General features: G+C 45.2%; 1 protein-coding gene across 1 annotated transcript; it reads left to right on the top strand.

Moving 5' to 3' along the window:
* Nucleotides 1-8,502: 8,502 nt before the first annotated feature.
* LOC114001377 lies at nt 8,503-12,750 on the top strand. The gene is made up of 2 exons (XM_027746490.2): nt 8,503-9,592; nt 11,275-12,750. The coding sequence occupies exons 1-2, from the start codon at nt 9,377-9,379 to the stop codon at nt 11,779-11,781; spliced, it is 723 nt and encodes a 240-aa protein (XP_027602291.2). The 5' UTR covers nt 8,503-9,376; the 3' UTR covers nt 11,782-12,750.
* The last annotated feature ends 2,813 nt before the right edge of the window (nt 12,751-15,563 follow it).

The raw sequence follows: 15,563 nt of genomic DNA, 5'->3' as shown, positions 1-15,563 counted from the left end.
AAGCTCTCCCAGAATTACAAAAAGCACAACTAACTCGGAGGCAAGTTAAAAACATTCAGGTTCTTTTTCCAAGCTACAGTAGGGAAACAGCTGAACATAAATTTTTCTCAGTTCCTGTTCTGTATTTACTGATTTCACAGTTTTTCCACAGTTTGAATGCTAGGTTTAGACATTCTTTCACATCCACAGCACACACGACATAAACACGTCCTTTTTGCATGCCTGAAGTGCCACAGAGATGGATCTGACAGTGAAGAGTGTAGAGGACAAGCTTGATTCCCCTTAGTCTGCAAAGAGATACCAAATGATATGAAACCCCAAAAACTGAAGGACAAAAGGTAACACTGCTGCAGCTTTCACTGAGACTGAGAAGCTCAGCATGTGGTGAAACCCCAGGGGCACAGTTTTGGTGCCAATCACTCCCTGAATGAATGGGAAATCTGGTGCTTTTCTTGCAGTGTTCAGTCAGCCACTGTTAAAAACTATCCTTAACATCCTGACCAGGCTTCTTGGAAAATCCTCAGGCCTAGAGGATACCTCTTGGACACTAAAATGACCATCTACCACATAATGAAGATAACTGGGCTCACAGAACATCTCCGACTGCTGCTCACTCCACATCTTAGACACCACTTCTCCTTGAGGAAGTATGGAATTACCAGGGCTTTTTTAGAGCAAAGCTTTTATCCTGAAGCCAGCAGACTGCGAGCTGGGTGTTTTATCCTTTCATCCCTTTTCCCCACCCACTTCCTTTTCTGCTGTAGAGAAATGAGTGAACTCTTTGTGATCTCTGCTTTCCGAAGGTTCCAGTGCCCAAGCTGCTCCGCAGATTATCACTGGCATCCCAGCTACCAGATGGCTGGGACAGACAGCAGTGCTGCAGGGAAGTAAGTCAATTATTCCCATTTCAGGATTGGTCCTGTTCGCTGCCTTATGTAGCTTTTTAAGCATTTTCCATCCACTCAGACGAATATTTGTGTATCATTTACGGAACAGGAACGAAATCTCTCTCTGAACCAAAATTTCCAACCTCAGGGCTGCTTGTTATTTTTGGAGTCGCCATTAGGCCTCGGGCAAAGGCTTAAGGGAAATCCCATCCTCTGTAGTTGGGCCAATAACACTGTAAACTTAAAGATGGACTGTCTTTTTCTGAGCTCAAGATTAGGCAACGGCCCAGCCTCTCACTGAGCCAGTAGCAGCAGTCAGAAAAACCACTGAGTGTGGCAATTCTTTTGGTAAGTGTCTGTGTTTGTTATTTTGACTCTTTGCTCTGGTTTGCTAAAAATTCCCTTTCATGTGCAAGTGTGGAATGTTCTTCTGTGACAGGAGAGCTGCCAAAACCTGAATCAGTCTTTTTTTGTTTCTTCTTCTTTCATTTTTGCCCCCACTTCAGAAGAGAGGCTTCAAGTTAGAAAAAAAAAGAGAACTGGGAAGTGCTGAGGCTTTCCAGGGCTCAGCACTTTCAAAGAGGGATGCCCAAGGACACCACTGACCCCCACTGGATGTGGGTGGAAAGGGAAAGCTGCACAGCTGAGTGCTACCAAGAGTAGCCCCTGTTCAAGGTAATGGTGTTAAGGGTCAGCTGTCCTTGTGTGCATAACTGAAATCCCAACTAAGCTCTCAAACTGGGTAGGAAGAGAGGGTGGAAAATCAGTCTATATACCAAAATAGTATGTTTTGGTGTGCTAAATAAAAATTGAGATAGCCTTGGCAGTGACCAAAGTGACACAGATGAAGAAGAGCATTAGTCTGCATTCAGACTAATTCCAGTTTTGTCCCATGTGAAGTGTCTGGTGGGACCAAGTGTGGTAGGGGAGGGGAGTTATAGCTACACCTTGGAAACCATTATTCACCTCACTGCTGTTTCTTAATTTGCCTGTGGGTGAGTTCAGCTGGGAACTAAGGTCTCCAAAATCATGAGATGCGTATGTCCTGACAATTTTAATTTCACTGGTGTGGCAGCAATCTTGTATTAAGCAGCATTTTGCTTCAAGGCACATCTTGCTTCACCAGGTTGGAAGATTTATTGGCATCTGGACTACAGCAGAGTGAAGCACCTGCTTCCCAGAGGATGTGCAGACATCACACCCACCCTTTCGTTGCTCTTTGTGGTCTTCACGCTGCTCCTTCAGCCTTCCATTTTGTGCAGGTATAATCCACACCAGGATTATTCCTTTTTTCCTCCCCTTGATGTTCTCCTTTAAAGCTTGTAAGTACAGTGGGCAGGGGTGGTTGTACCTCTGAAGAGCTGATGGTCACAAGCCCCCCTAAACACCTTATAAAATCACCAATTTTCAACACAGGAAAAAAGACAGTGATGGGAAAGAAAAGTAATTGTTACTGAGCTCAAAAAAGGCAAAACCACAGCTCATAGTATGGTGAGCACCACTGGTTTCCTTTGAAAAGCATGTTAACTTGTTACAACATGTAAGTTGTTCCATAAAGTGTTCCATGATTATTTTTTTTCCCTAGCACTTGGATGTATTGCACAGTTCTGCAGTAGCCAGCAGTGTGGATTTTGGTAGCCATCCTCAGGCTTACAAAACAGGCACAGGGCAACGTGGGGCACTAACAGGGGCACGTAGGAGAAAGTTGGTGGGAGGATGGGTCAGATCCTTGGGGCTGGTAATGAGAAGAGACCTGCTTTAAAAACAAAACCATTAGTGGATTTTAGTTTTTGCCAGTGAGACTGGAAACCAAGGTTTCAGTTTATTCCTGATGTAGATGGAGCTATGGCAAAAGTACATCTGCCATGGCTCATCTAGGGGTGCTTTGCAAACACGTTCCACCAAGGTTCCAACCCCATTTATTTCTACAGCATTAATTTAAAAGTGATTTGGTCAGGTCACAGCTTTTGCATCTGCTGCAGGTTCATTAAATTAACACCACTAATAGATTTGCTTTTTGGGGACCTGTCTTAGATGCCTGTTTGAACTGACAGAAGCCAGAGATACAATCTCCACAATGAAATTAATGCTGGGAATTTCAGAGGCTTAAACAGCACCTAAAACTGCTGCTGGGGCCAGAGGTAACATTTTTCTAAATGCTCTCCTCACCCTGCTGCAGGATGGAGCTCTGGTGTCCTCGTGGACATGGACCTGTTGGAGTCCAGGGGAGGCTACAAAGATGCTCAGAGGGCTGGGGCACCTCTGCTGTGAGGGAAGGCTGAGAGAATTGGGGTTATTAGTCGAGAACAGAAACCTCTGGGGAGACTTTAGAGCCCCTTCCAGCACCTAAAGGGGCTGGATAGGGACTTCGGACAGGGCATGTAGTGACAGGGTAAGGGGCAATGGCTTCAAACAGAGAGAGGGCAGGGTTAGATTGGATATTTGGCAGAACTTCTTTCCTGTGAGGGTGAGGAGGCCCTGGCAGAGATGACCAGAGGATCAGAACACCCGGCACTCACTGCACGGGGACAAGGGCAGAATATCGACCTGTTGTCATGGTGTGACTCGTGGGTCAATACTCACCTCTCTTTGCTCTCCTCTTCACACCAGCAACTTCTGCAGGCACCTCCACACTGAGCTGGAGAGTTAAAGCTGAGCTCATGTGCTGTCAAGTTCTTTGCCATCATTTCCACAGGTGCAGAAATTGGTCAGCTGTGGTTAAGGTGTGCTAGACAGAGGGGTTGTGAGAGCAGCAGAAACCAGGGTGGGGAGGCAGTTTGTGCAAGAAGAGAGGAAACAAGAAGCAGAGCCTGGAGGGAAGAGGGAGAGGGCGATGGAAACCGAGCTGATGAGTTTGTATCCAGACTTGATGCCAAGCACAGTGTGCAAGCCACAGGGAAACCAAGCAAATGCCACCAAGAGGAAAAGCAGACAGAGAATCAGAACACCTGCGAGCAGGGGAGACATGAAATCACCTGTGTTTGAGGGGTTATTATGAATGTCCCCAAATGAGGAGAAGTTACCCCAGCTGAAGATACAGGGATCCCAGGAGGGGTTCTGTACCTTCCCATTCCTTTGGCTCTGTGTTGCTGACAGCAGTTGGTGGCAGCTGATGAACCTGAGGACTCTTCACTGCTCTCATGCTTTTGCAGCTCAGTTTGTCCCCAGCAAGCAGCACCTGATGAGGGCAGAGGGACAGAAAAGTGGTGCTCCTGAGCCTGTGGAGGAACTGAATGAGCCTGGGAGGGCCCTTTGCTGACACTGTGCTTCAGTGTGGTTCGTCTGCACAGCTTGCAGCTCAGCACAGCTCAGGCACTGAACACAGACAAAATGAGTGTATCTGGTGGAGCAAATGGGACCAGGTCTGTGCCTGTGACAAGCAGTCACCTCATGTATGATGTTTAACTTGACTTTTGCCATATTTTCCCTGTACCCTGGACTTTACTCAGCTGGGGATTTGCTAATGCCTTCCTGTGCTTTAGAAGCTGCTGTGGGTGAAGGTGGATAGCTGAGGCACTTTGGGCCTGTGGAATAAGCACTTTGGCTGAATGTGTCTGAAACACCTGGCAGTGTCAGCGCTGTCGCTGTCGTTAAGTGTCCCTCTTTAGTTTCCAGAATTAATCCCTCATAGAGGGAGGAGGCTGCTTTCACACCTTACAGAGCACTTTTCTTGGAGATGTGCCGTGTTGTAAATGTGCTACAAAACTGCCACGGGGGTCAACAGGTCCAGGTGTCTTCGTTCTTAGCACAGAGCAGCTGCAGGCAGAGACAAGGACATCCCATGCTGAACACCGCTCTCCCAGAGGGAACAGCACGTTCTGTGTGCTCTCAGTTGCTCAGCCAGGAAGCTCAGAAACCTGTGTTCAAAAACAGGAAAAGAAACAAGGAAAGAAAAGCCCTGAGAGCCTTGCTCTAGGGAGAGCAGTGGCAAACCTCACAGCTTCACAGCTGCTTCATTCTGTGACACAAAGGGTCACGCCTGTCTGCTCCACTCGGGATGCTCACGTGGGAAAGTTTGTGCAGAAGGGTAGGGGAGTGTAAATCAGAGTATTCATCACAAACACACACAGCATCGCTCCCAAATTAGCTTCACATGTACTGAGGCATGTGGGTCTTCTTCTCTTTTAGTTCTGCTCTTAGGTCGCCCTTCCCCTCCCAGGAGTGCAGGAGTTGCATTTTTTATTGTTTTTCCATCTCTTATTTAACATCCACTTCTAATATTCTTCTTCCTGATCTCTAAGCATCTCTAATCCCTTTCCTGTACTCCAATCTGTAATCAATTTAAAAAAGAGTCAGAAGCACTGAGAGAGATGTAATTGTGGCTCGACCTAGTCAGTGAATGTTTGCTTGAGATTTAAAGCTGGTGATTATGATTGAAATCTAACTATCTGGGCCATGAGCTTCTGGTGGAAATCCAATAGTAAAGATGCCATGTGAGGCAAGCATTTGACATCTGCAAATGGGTGCCATCTGTTTCTTCTTTTAAGAGTATTAACCATCTAAGAAAGGAAAAGAGATGCATGAAACTTGGTCTGAGGTCAAAAGTGTGAGTGAGATCAGGGTTTTGGCTGCAAACTAAAATGGGGTATAGATTCACCCCCCACACATACACACTGCTCTTTTTTGCAAGTGGAAGAGATAATTGCAATAGACACACAGTACATACCTCCAGATTTGGGGGAAGTCAGGGTGCAGAGGCAGTGATACAGCCCAGGCTTCTTTTTAGAGGCAGAACAAGATCTTTTTCAAAATGAGGAAGTGAGTAACTTCAGAAGGCAAAATTTTGACTCAGCTTTTTGCAATTCTACTTCTGCTCCCACCCTTAGGCACTCCTGTCTGGGCCAGGAACTGCTCATGCCTTCCCTTTTCATGGCACACTTCGCCCCTGTGGTCAGTAGTGATGGAGCTGGTGTGTGTTCACCTCTCACCCCTCCCACCTCCTGGCACTGCTTCAGACCCCAGGAGCTCCAGCACTGCTTGGCTTCCCTGCAATCCCACCCAGCTCTGGCCTGCCAGGGATTTGGGACTGACTTCTCTGTCTCTGTTTTTGTGTTATAAACCAGCAGTTTTCACAGTTTAACAAAAATTCCTTATAATTTAAAAGCTCTACATCATGTAATGCTGGGGTGCTCTTGGTCCAGGACTGATGGCTGAAGGGAAGCACTTGGAGGCACCAATGTGGCAGCTCAGAGAGGTTTTGCTGAGCTCTGGGCAGCTGCAGCAGGGCTGTTGCTGGTCCCCTGGCAGGCTCTGGAATGTTTATAGTACAGGGCAGTTCATTGTAGCAGTGCTATCCCTTTAACAGCACGTAAGAATAAATTTGCTGTGCAATTAATTTTGCTCCTGTTGTGAATGTTTCCTCTCATTTGCTTATGCTCCCAGTCTTACACGAGAGCATCTTTCTGCATTTTGATGCAGGCTGTGCACATCTCCAGTGCCTTATCTGACACGAGGAGTGGTATCATAATGTGACTCTCCATTAAAAAAAAAAAAGTTATTTTTAAAAGAATCGAAAGGTATGTAAGGGGGGGTAACTAGTGAAACCTACCCACTGCTGAGAGTCGTGTTTCTTTTCACTAGAGGTTGAAAGGATAATATAAAGTTTCATTTTAAACAGGAGAGCTTTGCTGAAGAGAGTTGCCTTGGCCACCCTGTGTGCAGTAACCATTTGGTACAAGGAACACGGGATTACAAAAGGACAAACTCCATGAACCCCAGTTTCAGACCGTGGGAGTAGAATCAGAACCTCCCATTAAAACAGGAACATGGGGCTTTTTTTACAGCTCTGTGGAAGTCACACGTTGTGTGTAGCACTCGCATATTCACGAGGCACAATGAGCAGTTACAGTTTAAAAGCTGCTGGTGTCTCACTTCCACCAGAAAAATGTTTTTGAGGGAGAAGGGGGAATGATTTCTGATAGTGAGAGGTTTTTCAGGCTGCAAATTTAGATGGAAAGAGGGAACTCTTTACTGTGTGGCCGATAACAGAACACCTGCGGGTCCCCCACGAGGCCTCTGCACTTACAATAACTCACATCCCCAAAAGCAGCTGTGCCAATGGCAGGGATTTCACACTGCTCTTATTTCTCTGAGTCAGATCCCAACTGTGGGCAGCACCACAAATACTCTGGTCTGTGAAACAATAAAGCTCTCTGTCGCCAGTGAAATCAGTTTGATTCCTGCTGCTGCAGGGTAAGGCACGTTCTGCCACCTCTCAGAGTGCACATTACCTGTCTCTGTGTGCCTGAACCATTTAGACCTGGAGGTTGTGACTTGGCCTGAAGACTCACAGACAAGACCCACCTCCTGCTTGTCCAAAGAGACTTTCTGGTCCAGGTTTGCCTGGCACATATCCCCAGAACAACTGCGGCTCAGAGAGCATCTGAAAGATTTTTGAAGAGGAGTAGTAAAAAAATAAAGACTTCTTTTTCTTCCCTGTCAAATAGGACAAGGGAAGTGTTTTAGTGGAAAATTTGATGCCAAGAAATCTTTTGAATGCTTTTTAGATTTTTCTTAGGTACCTCTAGCAAGGCCACATTGTATTTCTGTATGAAGGTACCATTGTGTATACACCAGCAATGCAAATAATCAGGGCTGCATCAGGGATGACTCATAGCTCTATTACTTTGTAAGCATCGTGACATCTCTCCATGCAAATTGTTGCCATCAGCCTCATATCTGAATCTGTGTGTGGCTCACACAGAGCTGTGGACACAGACCCTGATCCATGAGACACTGCTGGGGCGTAGCCGAAATGGCAACTCTCAATGTGAGTTTTGCTCTCTGCCTGAGAGCCGTTTTACCCTCAAATTAAAAAATGCCAGAGCCAGAGCTGGTAAAAAGGGCTGTTGCACCTTTGCACGTGGATAGTGGAGGGCTGGGTGTAAGTGTTTACGTGGGCTCTTTGCTCACACCTGACCTGGGTGTAAGTGTTTACGTGGGCTCTTTGCTCACACCTGACCTGGGTGTAAGTGTTCACGTGGGCTCTTTGCTCGTGCCTGACCTGCTGTGGTCCAGCAGCCGGGTGGGTGTTGCTCTTGTGACCTTTGCCCTGAGCCTGCCAAGCTGCCATCTGCCAGAGTCTAAAGCACTAACCTGAATCCAGCTGATGGTCTCGTGGATAAGATCCAAAGCTCTTCAGCTCACAGTCAGTGCTCTGAATATGTCCATGCAAGTGTTTCTGGATACCCTGGATCCATAAGGATCTCTAGCTTGTCCAGGACATCCACAAATATTTGCATGTATTCAGAGTGGGCAAACATTTACGAATACCTTGAATAAGTAGAAGCCCTGGAGGTTGAGGGGATTGCAAATCCTCTCTGTATTCTTTCCACAGGCACCAGTGAGAACAGTAATTACTTCACAGCATGAGATGGAGAAGCAGCAGCTCATCACTCAGGGCCAAAGCTCTGCATGGAAACTGGCCACAGTGGGGCAGTGAATGGAGGTGCTGCCCTGCAAATGGCAGGACATGTCACCAGTCACTGGGGACAATAAAGAGCCCTGTGCTGCCAAAGTTCATGGGTGCCAACTGTTGCAACTACACACATTTATCTGTTTCTAGCACGATACCACCAATGCACCTCCAAATCAAAACAGTGGAGCTGCTTCCCTGCCTGCCCCTCATCCGTGATGTGTTGAGTGTGAGCTGTTCCAGGCAGCTACTGCTTCTTGCTGTGAACATTTTCACAGCTTTGGCTGAAAGGAGTCTTGCTGTCCCCACGGTCTCTTGCCAAATCTGCACCGGTGCCGGGCTGTTTGAAGGCAGTGCATCTCTCTCCCGACACAGCTCCACACACAGCAAGGCAGTTCGGATCTCCTCCGACCTCCAGGGCTGCACCTCGTCTCCAAACACACTGAGGAAGCCCAGTGGCACAGGGAGGAATATTTTATTGCAGCTTTCTACACTGTCAGGGCAGGAAAGTCCTGCCCTGTTGTCTCACTGTGTTGACTTAACTCCCCTTTTGCCTTGCTGAGCTAAAGCCCTTGATGTTTTGGTGTCAGGGATGCCCAGTCAGAAGGGCAGTGATCTGCCTGCTCCAAATAGGCTCAGTGACGACTCCTGCATGCAGGTTGTTGATCTCCTCTAATTGCTGCCGCGTCAGCAGCCACATCAGACTGTCTGGGATGACGGAGGGAGAGCGAGTAATCCCTGCAAATTCCCCCCTCACCTGAACCCTTTGCGCCCGTGGGGAAGATTTACCGACCGTCTGCGAGGAGCTCTCAGGGGATAAAAGCAGCATTAATGGTTGGAGGGTTTCAGACCTCAGCGAAGGCATCACCTGCCCGTGATCTGATGAACCCGAGCTGATGAGCAAGAGCTGCACTGCCCAGAGCTGTTTGAGTGCCAGCTGTGCCAGCTGTGCCTGCTGCCACCCAGCACTGCAGCCTGTCAGGGGACTCACTAGTGCGAGACATTAGAGGAAAACCAGGAGAGAGAATTTTTCTGGAGTACACATTGCTCCCAAACTCCTCTGAATCGTGCTGAAATGGAGGGACCTGCCTCGGTGCTGTGCCTGAGAACCTGCTACATAAAACACTGCAAACCACTCCGTGCCACTGACAATCCACCCGAGCTGGGACAATCCCACCTCTCCAGGAGCTGCAGTTGCTCTCACAGGATGGTGCAAAAAAGGCACTCAAACACTGTTAGCAAGTGTGCCTTGCCCATCATCCCAGAATATCCAGGCTTCCAGGATATTAAGGTTTGTATGCAAAAACTCTCTTTGCAATATGTGATAAATGCTACCTGTTCTTCTGTTAGAGGAGTAATTCCCCAGTGTCCTGGAAAGCTGATGTTTGATACAATAATAAGGTTTGCACTGTGGTTTGGTATAGAAAAACTTGACTTGAATGAGTTTTATTCTGCTACATTTTAAAGTTGATTATTATTTTAGGTTGATTTTATTTTTAAAATGTTTTTAAAAAGTTTTAGTCAGGAAGACTGCTTTTTAGTCAAGTTTTTAGTGTTCTCCAATTACCTAACTTCTTCCAAAAGTACAACCACTCTAGGCAGGGGCATTTGATTTGCTGGGTCCCTTCCAGAATGAAGTGTGATGGAAGAGTGAGAGATAAAAAACTTGATTGCTTTTCAGTTTACATGGCATGTCCAACCTACTATTTCTCATTTGAGCTCAATGTTTTTCATTCATTACTAGTAGGCAACATGTCAAAGGCTGATGATGGAGTGCCCTGCTGAGACATTGCTGGGCTCTGAATCCAGATTTGTGGCTGGACCCTTAGAGAGTATCCAGCCTTAATTAGAGATTGTCAAAAACTGCATGAGTGATGGCTTTTTTTGTATACCAAAGGCATTGTCAGGCATAATAAATGATTGCAAAATGTTCCACGATCCCGCTGTGGCTGTCATCCACATACAGTATAGTCTTTCTTTTTATTGATTAGAAACAGTAATATAATGTAAACCAGCTCTTCCTTCAAGACAAACTGCTAAGGTTTTCAGAGAAAAAGCCATGCTCTGCTCTGACTTGCTGTACAGAAACCAGCTGTCCCTCCTGGTAGCTTGAGACAGGCCAGGGTGTCTTGGAATACCTGTGAGAAAGGTGGGAATGGCAGAGCAGTGACTTGGAAAACCCAGGGGACATTAAACTGTGGACATGGAGAGTCAACCTTTTACATGGTGAATTTCCAGCAGTCTAAAAAAGGACTCACAGCATGGATGTTCCCCTGAAATCAGCCTAAAGACATCCAGTGGGGGCTGGATCAGGTCTTTCTTTGACTATTCAAATAACTCAGGTGTGAATTTGGCCTGCCAAGGGAAAGGAGCAGAAAGATTTATGCACATCTATGCTATGATGTGGTTCCACAATAATAAAGTTTGTAGTTTTAAGATGTAGAAATAAATTGTATGTGAAAATTACAATTCTTGTAAAAATACACTGAAGTTCAGCACAGATTTACCTGAGATTAAGGAAAAGGGGGAAAAAAAAATCTCTTAGAAGTGGGATCTGTTTTTACCTTGGGAAAGAGCAGCTACAGGCTAAGGGGATTTTAAAAAGATAAACCTAAAATTCTGTTGATACAGATAGGTGAGAGATTCCTTCAGAAAGTTAGATTTTCACAGAGGCTACAGAAAATTGTGGCAGTACACCAGAGGTGGTAGGAGGTAAAAATGCTCAGCATTCATTAAGCTCAGCATTAATTAAGCTCAGCCCAATGCACTTCTGTTTCAGAGAGGGATCCAGACCAAAATGCATGGTCTTCAGAGAATTTGGATTAAGAAGCTCAAATGTTCTCTAACAGCTCTTCACTGTATGGAATCACACACCTTAGACTCCTTTTCCGCTTAAGCCAGCATATTTTAATTCAGATTTCTTTCTCTCTTCTTCCCCCAATCCTGCTTTTTTCTCTTCCTCATTTAAAATAGCTATCAAGAAATTACGTGGGAATTCCAGCCTTCAACCAACTTTTCCAGGATTTGGAAAGAGGAAAGAACTCCTCATCCCAGCTGAACGATTTTTCAAGGAGACCTTCGTTAGCCCATTGCTTGGGGAGCTCCCGGAGAGGCTCCTTGGAAGGGCCCCTGACAACCAGCACTGCCTTCCACGACAAACCCCTGCAGGAGTATTTCAACGAGAGGCTGCTGGAGCTGGGGAGCTATGGAAGTAAGAGATCCAACAGGAAAGCAAAAGCAGTTGGTGATGAGAACCCCCAGCGAGGGTCCCGGCGCAGGAGCAGCTGCAGCGCCGTGCTGGTGACAGGGCAGGACAGGGAGGGGTCCTGTGTGCCAGCAAACCAGGACAGCCAAAAAGGGATCCAGTGGAACGGTCAGGACAAAATCCAGAACGTCCTGAAGCTCTACAAGAGTGACTGTTTGGACATTTTGACAATGCACATCACTGCTCCCCTAGAAGTATTTGTGCAGAAGAAATGACACCAGGGCTGGTTACGGCTTTCCCGGGAAAAATTGTTTCTGTTCAGCACCATCCCGACTTCAGTTCAGACACGTCAGCCCCCTCTGACACAGAAAGATGCTTGTTTGGGGGAGGAAATAGTCTCTCATTTTGTGTTCTTGATTTACGTCGCATAGATTTGTTTTCAACTATTTTCTGCAGAGAATCAGCATAATTACCCCATAGGTGTGACTCATAGCAGAGTTCTAAATATGTGCATATATTACTTAAATGCTTACATGGCCTCGAAAAAGGTGATAAGTGTCAGAGGTGTAGCTTGTTTCCTATTGTGGAGTTGGTGTTAGTTAATCTGAAGAAAGAATGTTGTGTTCTGCCTAGTTACTTTGCTTGTTTTAAGCCTCTTGGTTTTATCACTGTGGCCCAACTAATTCATGGTCTTATTATCTCTTATTTATGACACAGACAAAATAGTTGATGAAAAATTATCGATTTTCACTCGTTGCCACATGTAATCTCCAGGTGGATCACTGTAAGAGCTTGACACGTGAAGAAGCAAACACAGAGAGAAGATTTGCTTTTAAATATGATCAGCTATTATGGTTTCATTTGCAGACTCAGAAACCTTTGAGTTAAAAGCCACTACAAGGGCAAAGAGGAAAAAAATGCTAGATTCGAGTTAGAATGATGGAATTAGGCATGAAAGAAGGCTCCTTCCTACTTTCCTATTGTAAATATGAGAACAACACAGCAAATTCCTAATGTAATCTGAGCTTCAAATTGTTTATGGGATTAGTATTTATCGTGGTTGTGTAAGTACACAATGTCAGCTGCAGCTGAAGCTTTTCATTGTGGGAAATGTCAATGTTTAATTCCACAGTACACTGACTGAATACCAGACCCAAAGTGGGGCAATGATTTTAAGCTTCCAGAAAGATCTACTACTGCCTGTGGTATCATTGGCAATAAATTCATTACGGTGTTGGTTTGAATTGATGTCTTGTCTCTTTCCTTTCAGACTTATTGTGATTCAACAATTAAGCCATGCCCCTGGCTAGACCTAATGCCTTCCAGTGCTGACTCCTCTCCATCACTTTTCCCTCCTTGTTCCTCCCATTTCTTCAGTCCTTGTGAAACTTGCCCCAAGGTGTGCCTTGTCCCTTCTGCAGGTCATATTTTCCTTCTTCCCAACACCTATTTGCAGAAATATTTCTTCTGCACTGTCTCCTCAGCTCTTGGGCCACACCTTTCTGTCTTTCAGAGTGTGTGGATGAACATGCAGAAAGGAGAGGGCAGATTAAGGAACCTCTCACACCCCTCCTGCCAGTTCCCTCAGGAAACAGCCAAGAGTTTCCCCCCTAAAATGGAAATGAAACATATAAGAGTCATTCCACACCCCTTCCCCAGTCCTGGGATCAAGATGACCCAAGACAACCGAGATGGGATCCTGAGAGCTCTCAGCCCTTGGTGTGTGGGAGAAAGCACTGCACACTTGAGCCAAATGAATTTTTCAGAATTCCCAAATGCCTTCCTGCTGCAAATGGAGGGAGCAGCCAATTAGGTGAGATTTTTCCCTGCAGGAAAATATTTTTCTTTTTTAGATTTAAATGAAAGTCTGAAAGCCACAATGTGTTAGGAGATGCCATTGAGGGGATGCATCTGGTTCTCATTGCAAGTTTGCCAGGGGTTAGTTTCTCCTCTAGGAGTGAATGCATAGTAATAACAGAGTATTATGAGAGGGCATAATAATAACAGTGCATAAGGAGAAGGGAACAATATTAATGGAACACAGGCAACCTTAATTCTTTCATTCCTTAAACATGTGGCTTAGCACCCCTGAACGCGTGCTTTTGAAGTTTAGTTTTGCAAATAATTTCCAATCTACAAGCTTTTTGGAAAAAAGAAAAAAAGGCAAACTGCCTGCCTTCCTGCTCCTGATATTTTAATGGTTATCACACTGCAGTGGCCCGAGATTAGCAGGTCTGGAGCATCTTGAGTCTCTCTGCAGACCTCTGCCATATAAACAGAGGTATGTGGAGACTTGCACTCTTAGGGTGCCACTCACATTTGCTAATAGTGAAGGAGAAAACTTTTCCTGGATTAAGAAAAAAAATTAGCAGTGATAGACCATAATTAAAATAAACCCCAGAAAACCAGGTACTTTCTTCACTGAAAGGGTGGCCAGGCATTGGGACAGGCTGCCCAGGGAGGTGGTGGAGTCACCATCCCTGGACGTGGCACCCAGTGCTCTGGTTCAGTTGACAGGGTGGTGTTTGGCCAAAGGCTGGACTTGATGGTTTTGGAAGTCTTTTCCAACCTTAATGAGTCTGTGATCCTGTGATTTACCCAAGCATCTGTAAATGGGCTATTCAAGCTGCTCAGCCTCTGGGCAGCTTCTCCACTCAGGGCAAGGCAGAGCACCAGCTTTTAACAGGCCCTATTTTAATTTTATATTTTACTTTTACTGAATACCAAAAGTGAAACAGAATCACAAAATGCAAAAAATTAGGGCTTTGACTTGGCAGCAACTTGTACTGTTTACTCACTCAAAAGAACCCCATAGACCTTAAATTGCAGAGTCAGGCCCATTTATGGTATTTTTCATCTGTAAAACACCCTAGGGAATTAAAAAAGTTGACATGCTTTTTAAATTGGATTTCCTTCAAAACTGTGTCATGACTTCCCTCTGAGAAGTTGCCCATCTCATGTCAGAGGTAGTGGAAAAGTCTAAGGAAGATTACATCTCCCAAGAGGGAACATATCTAGATGTTACAGAAAAGACATGAACTTACAGAGAGAAAAAAAACCCCGCCAAGAACTGTTAAGAGAAGGAATAAAATTTCATCTCCTCTCAGATTGTTAAAATCTTGTGAAAAATGGCTTGGGTTTGTTTGGAAAGTGAGAATATGCACAACCTGAATTTATACAGTCTATTACCTTAGGTTTCACTGACTTTAGCTGTTGGATGCAGCTGCTTCTTTCATGCAGATAATCTATTTTCACAATGTTCTTTCAAGAAACTCGATGCAGACACTGCTTGCCATTAGCAGTCTCATAAAAATATTCTTTATGCCTCCCCGAAAAATTCTTCTTTCTCCTCTTAACAACAAAAGCAGTGCATCACTTCCCTCCTGGAGATTTTGCAGCCACTCTTTATCTCTGTTTTAGATCTTTCTGTGGGGAATACTGAACAGCACACTTGGCTGGATGTTGTTTTCCTTCTGTAAGCATATTCTCTCTGCCAGACTGGAGCAAAGTCCTCTGTAGGGCCTCATAAATCAGTGCTCACCTTACTTTAAAACATATTTCATGTCTTCTCAAGCCTTTGTCCCTACTGGTGAGTTTGTCATCCTCTCCTTGAACTTACCTTTAAGGCTGTAAAGAGTTGTGTTGGCTGACAGAGCAGAGAGAGGCTGGGGAGGTGAGGATGGAAGGCAGAGGAAGGAGGTGCCAGGGGAAACATAACCTGCTTTTAAATGAGAATCTGAACCTTCACAAAGGGAGATATAACCTCAGTTTGGCTTTTGGTTCCCTCAGTCTTCCTGAAGATGTGATGGGACAGAAAATACAAAACATATGAAGCCACAAAAGCATCCAGCAAGGTATGGACTGCATCCCACCCTCTCAGTAATCATCTTCAGGATCCCAAGGACTTCAAGAGTCTCCATTTGATTACATGCTTCATTAAAGCAAAACATAATTTTCATGTATTTAAATTAAGGAATTTATTAAAAAAAAAACCCAAACGAAAAGAAAAAAAAAAACAAAGCCAAAAACCCCAATCAAAACAGTGGTTTGATCTAGA

This window comes from Pipra filicauda, unplaced genomic scaffold (genome assembly GCF_003945595.2).
Source record: "Pipra filicauda isolate LSUMZ 115617 unplaced genomic scaffold, ASM394559v2 scaffold53_size3534045_pilon, whole genome shotgun sequence".
NCBI lineage: Eukaryota > Metazoa > Chordata > Aves > Passeriformes > Pipridae > Pipra > Pipra filicauda.
The sequence above is the reverse complement of the archived record's forward strand: the minus strand, read 5'-3'. Positions and strand labels throughout refer to the sequence as shown.

Coding starts and splice junctions, on each gene's coding strand:
- LOC114001377 (XM_027746490.2), top strand. CDS start 9,377: ATGGAGGGACCTGCCTCGGTGCTGTGCCTGAGAACCTGCTACATAAAA. Junction 9,593..11,274: donor CAGGCTTCCAGGATATTAAG/GTTTGTATGCAA, acceptor CATTTAAAATAG/CTATCAAGAAATTACGTGGG.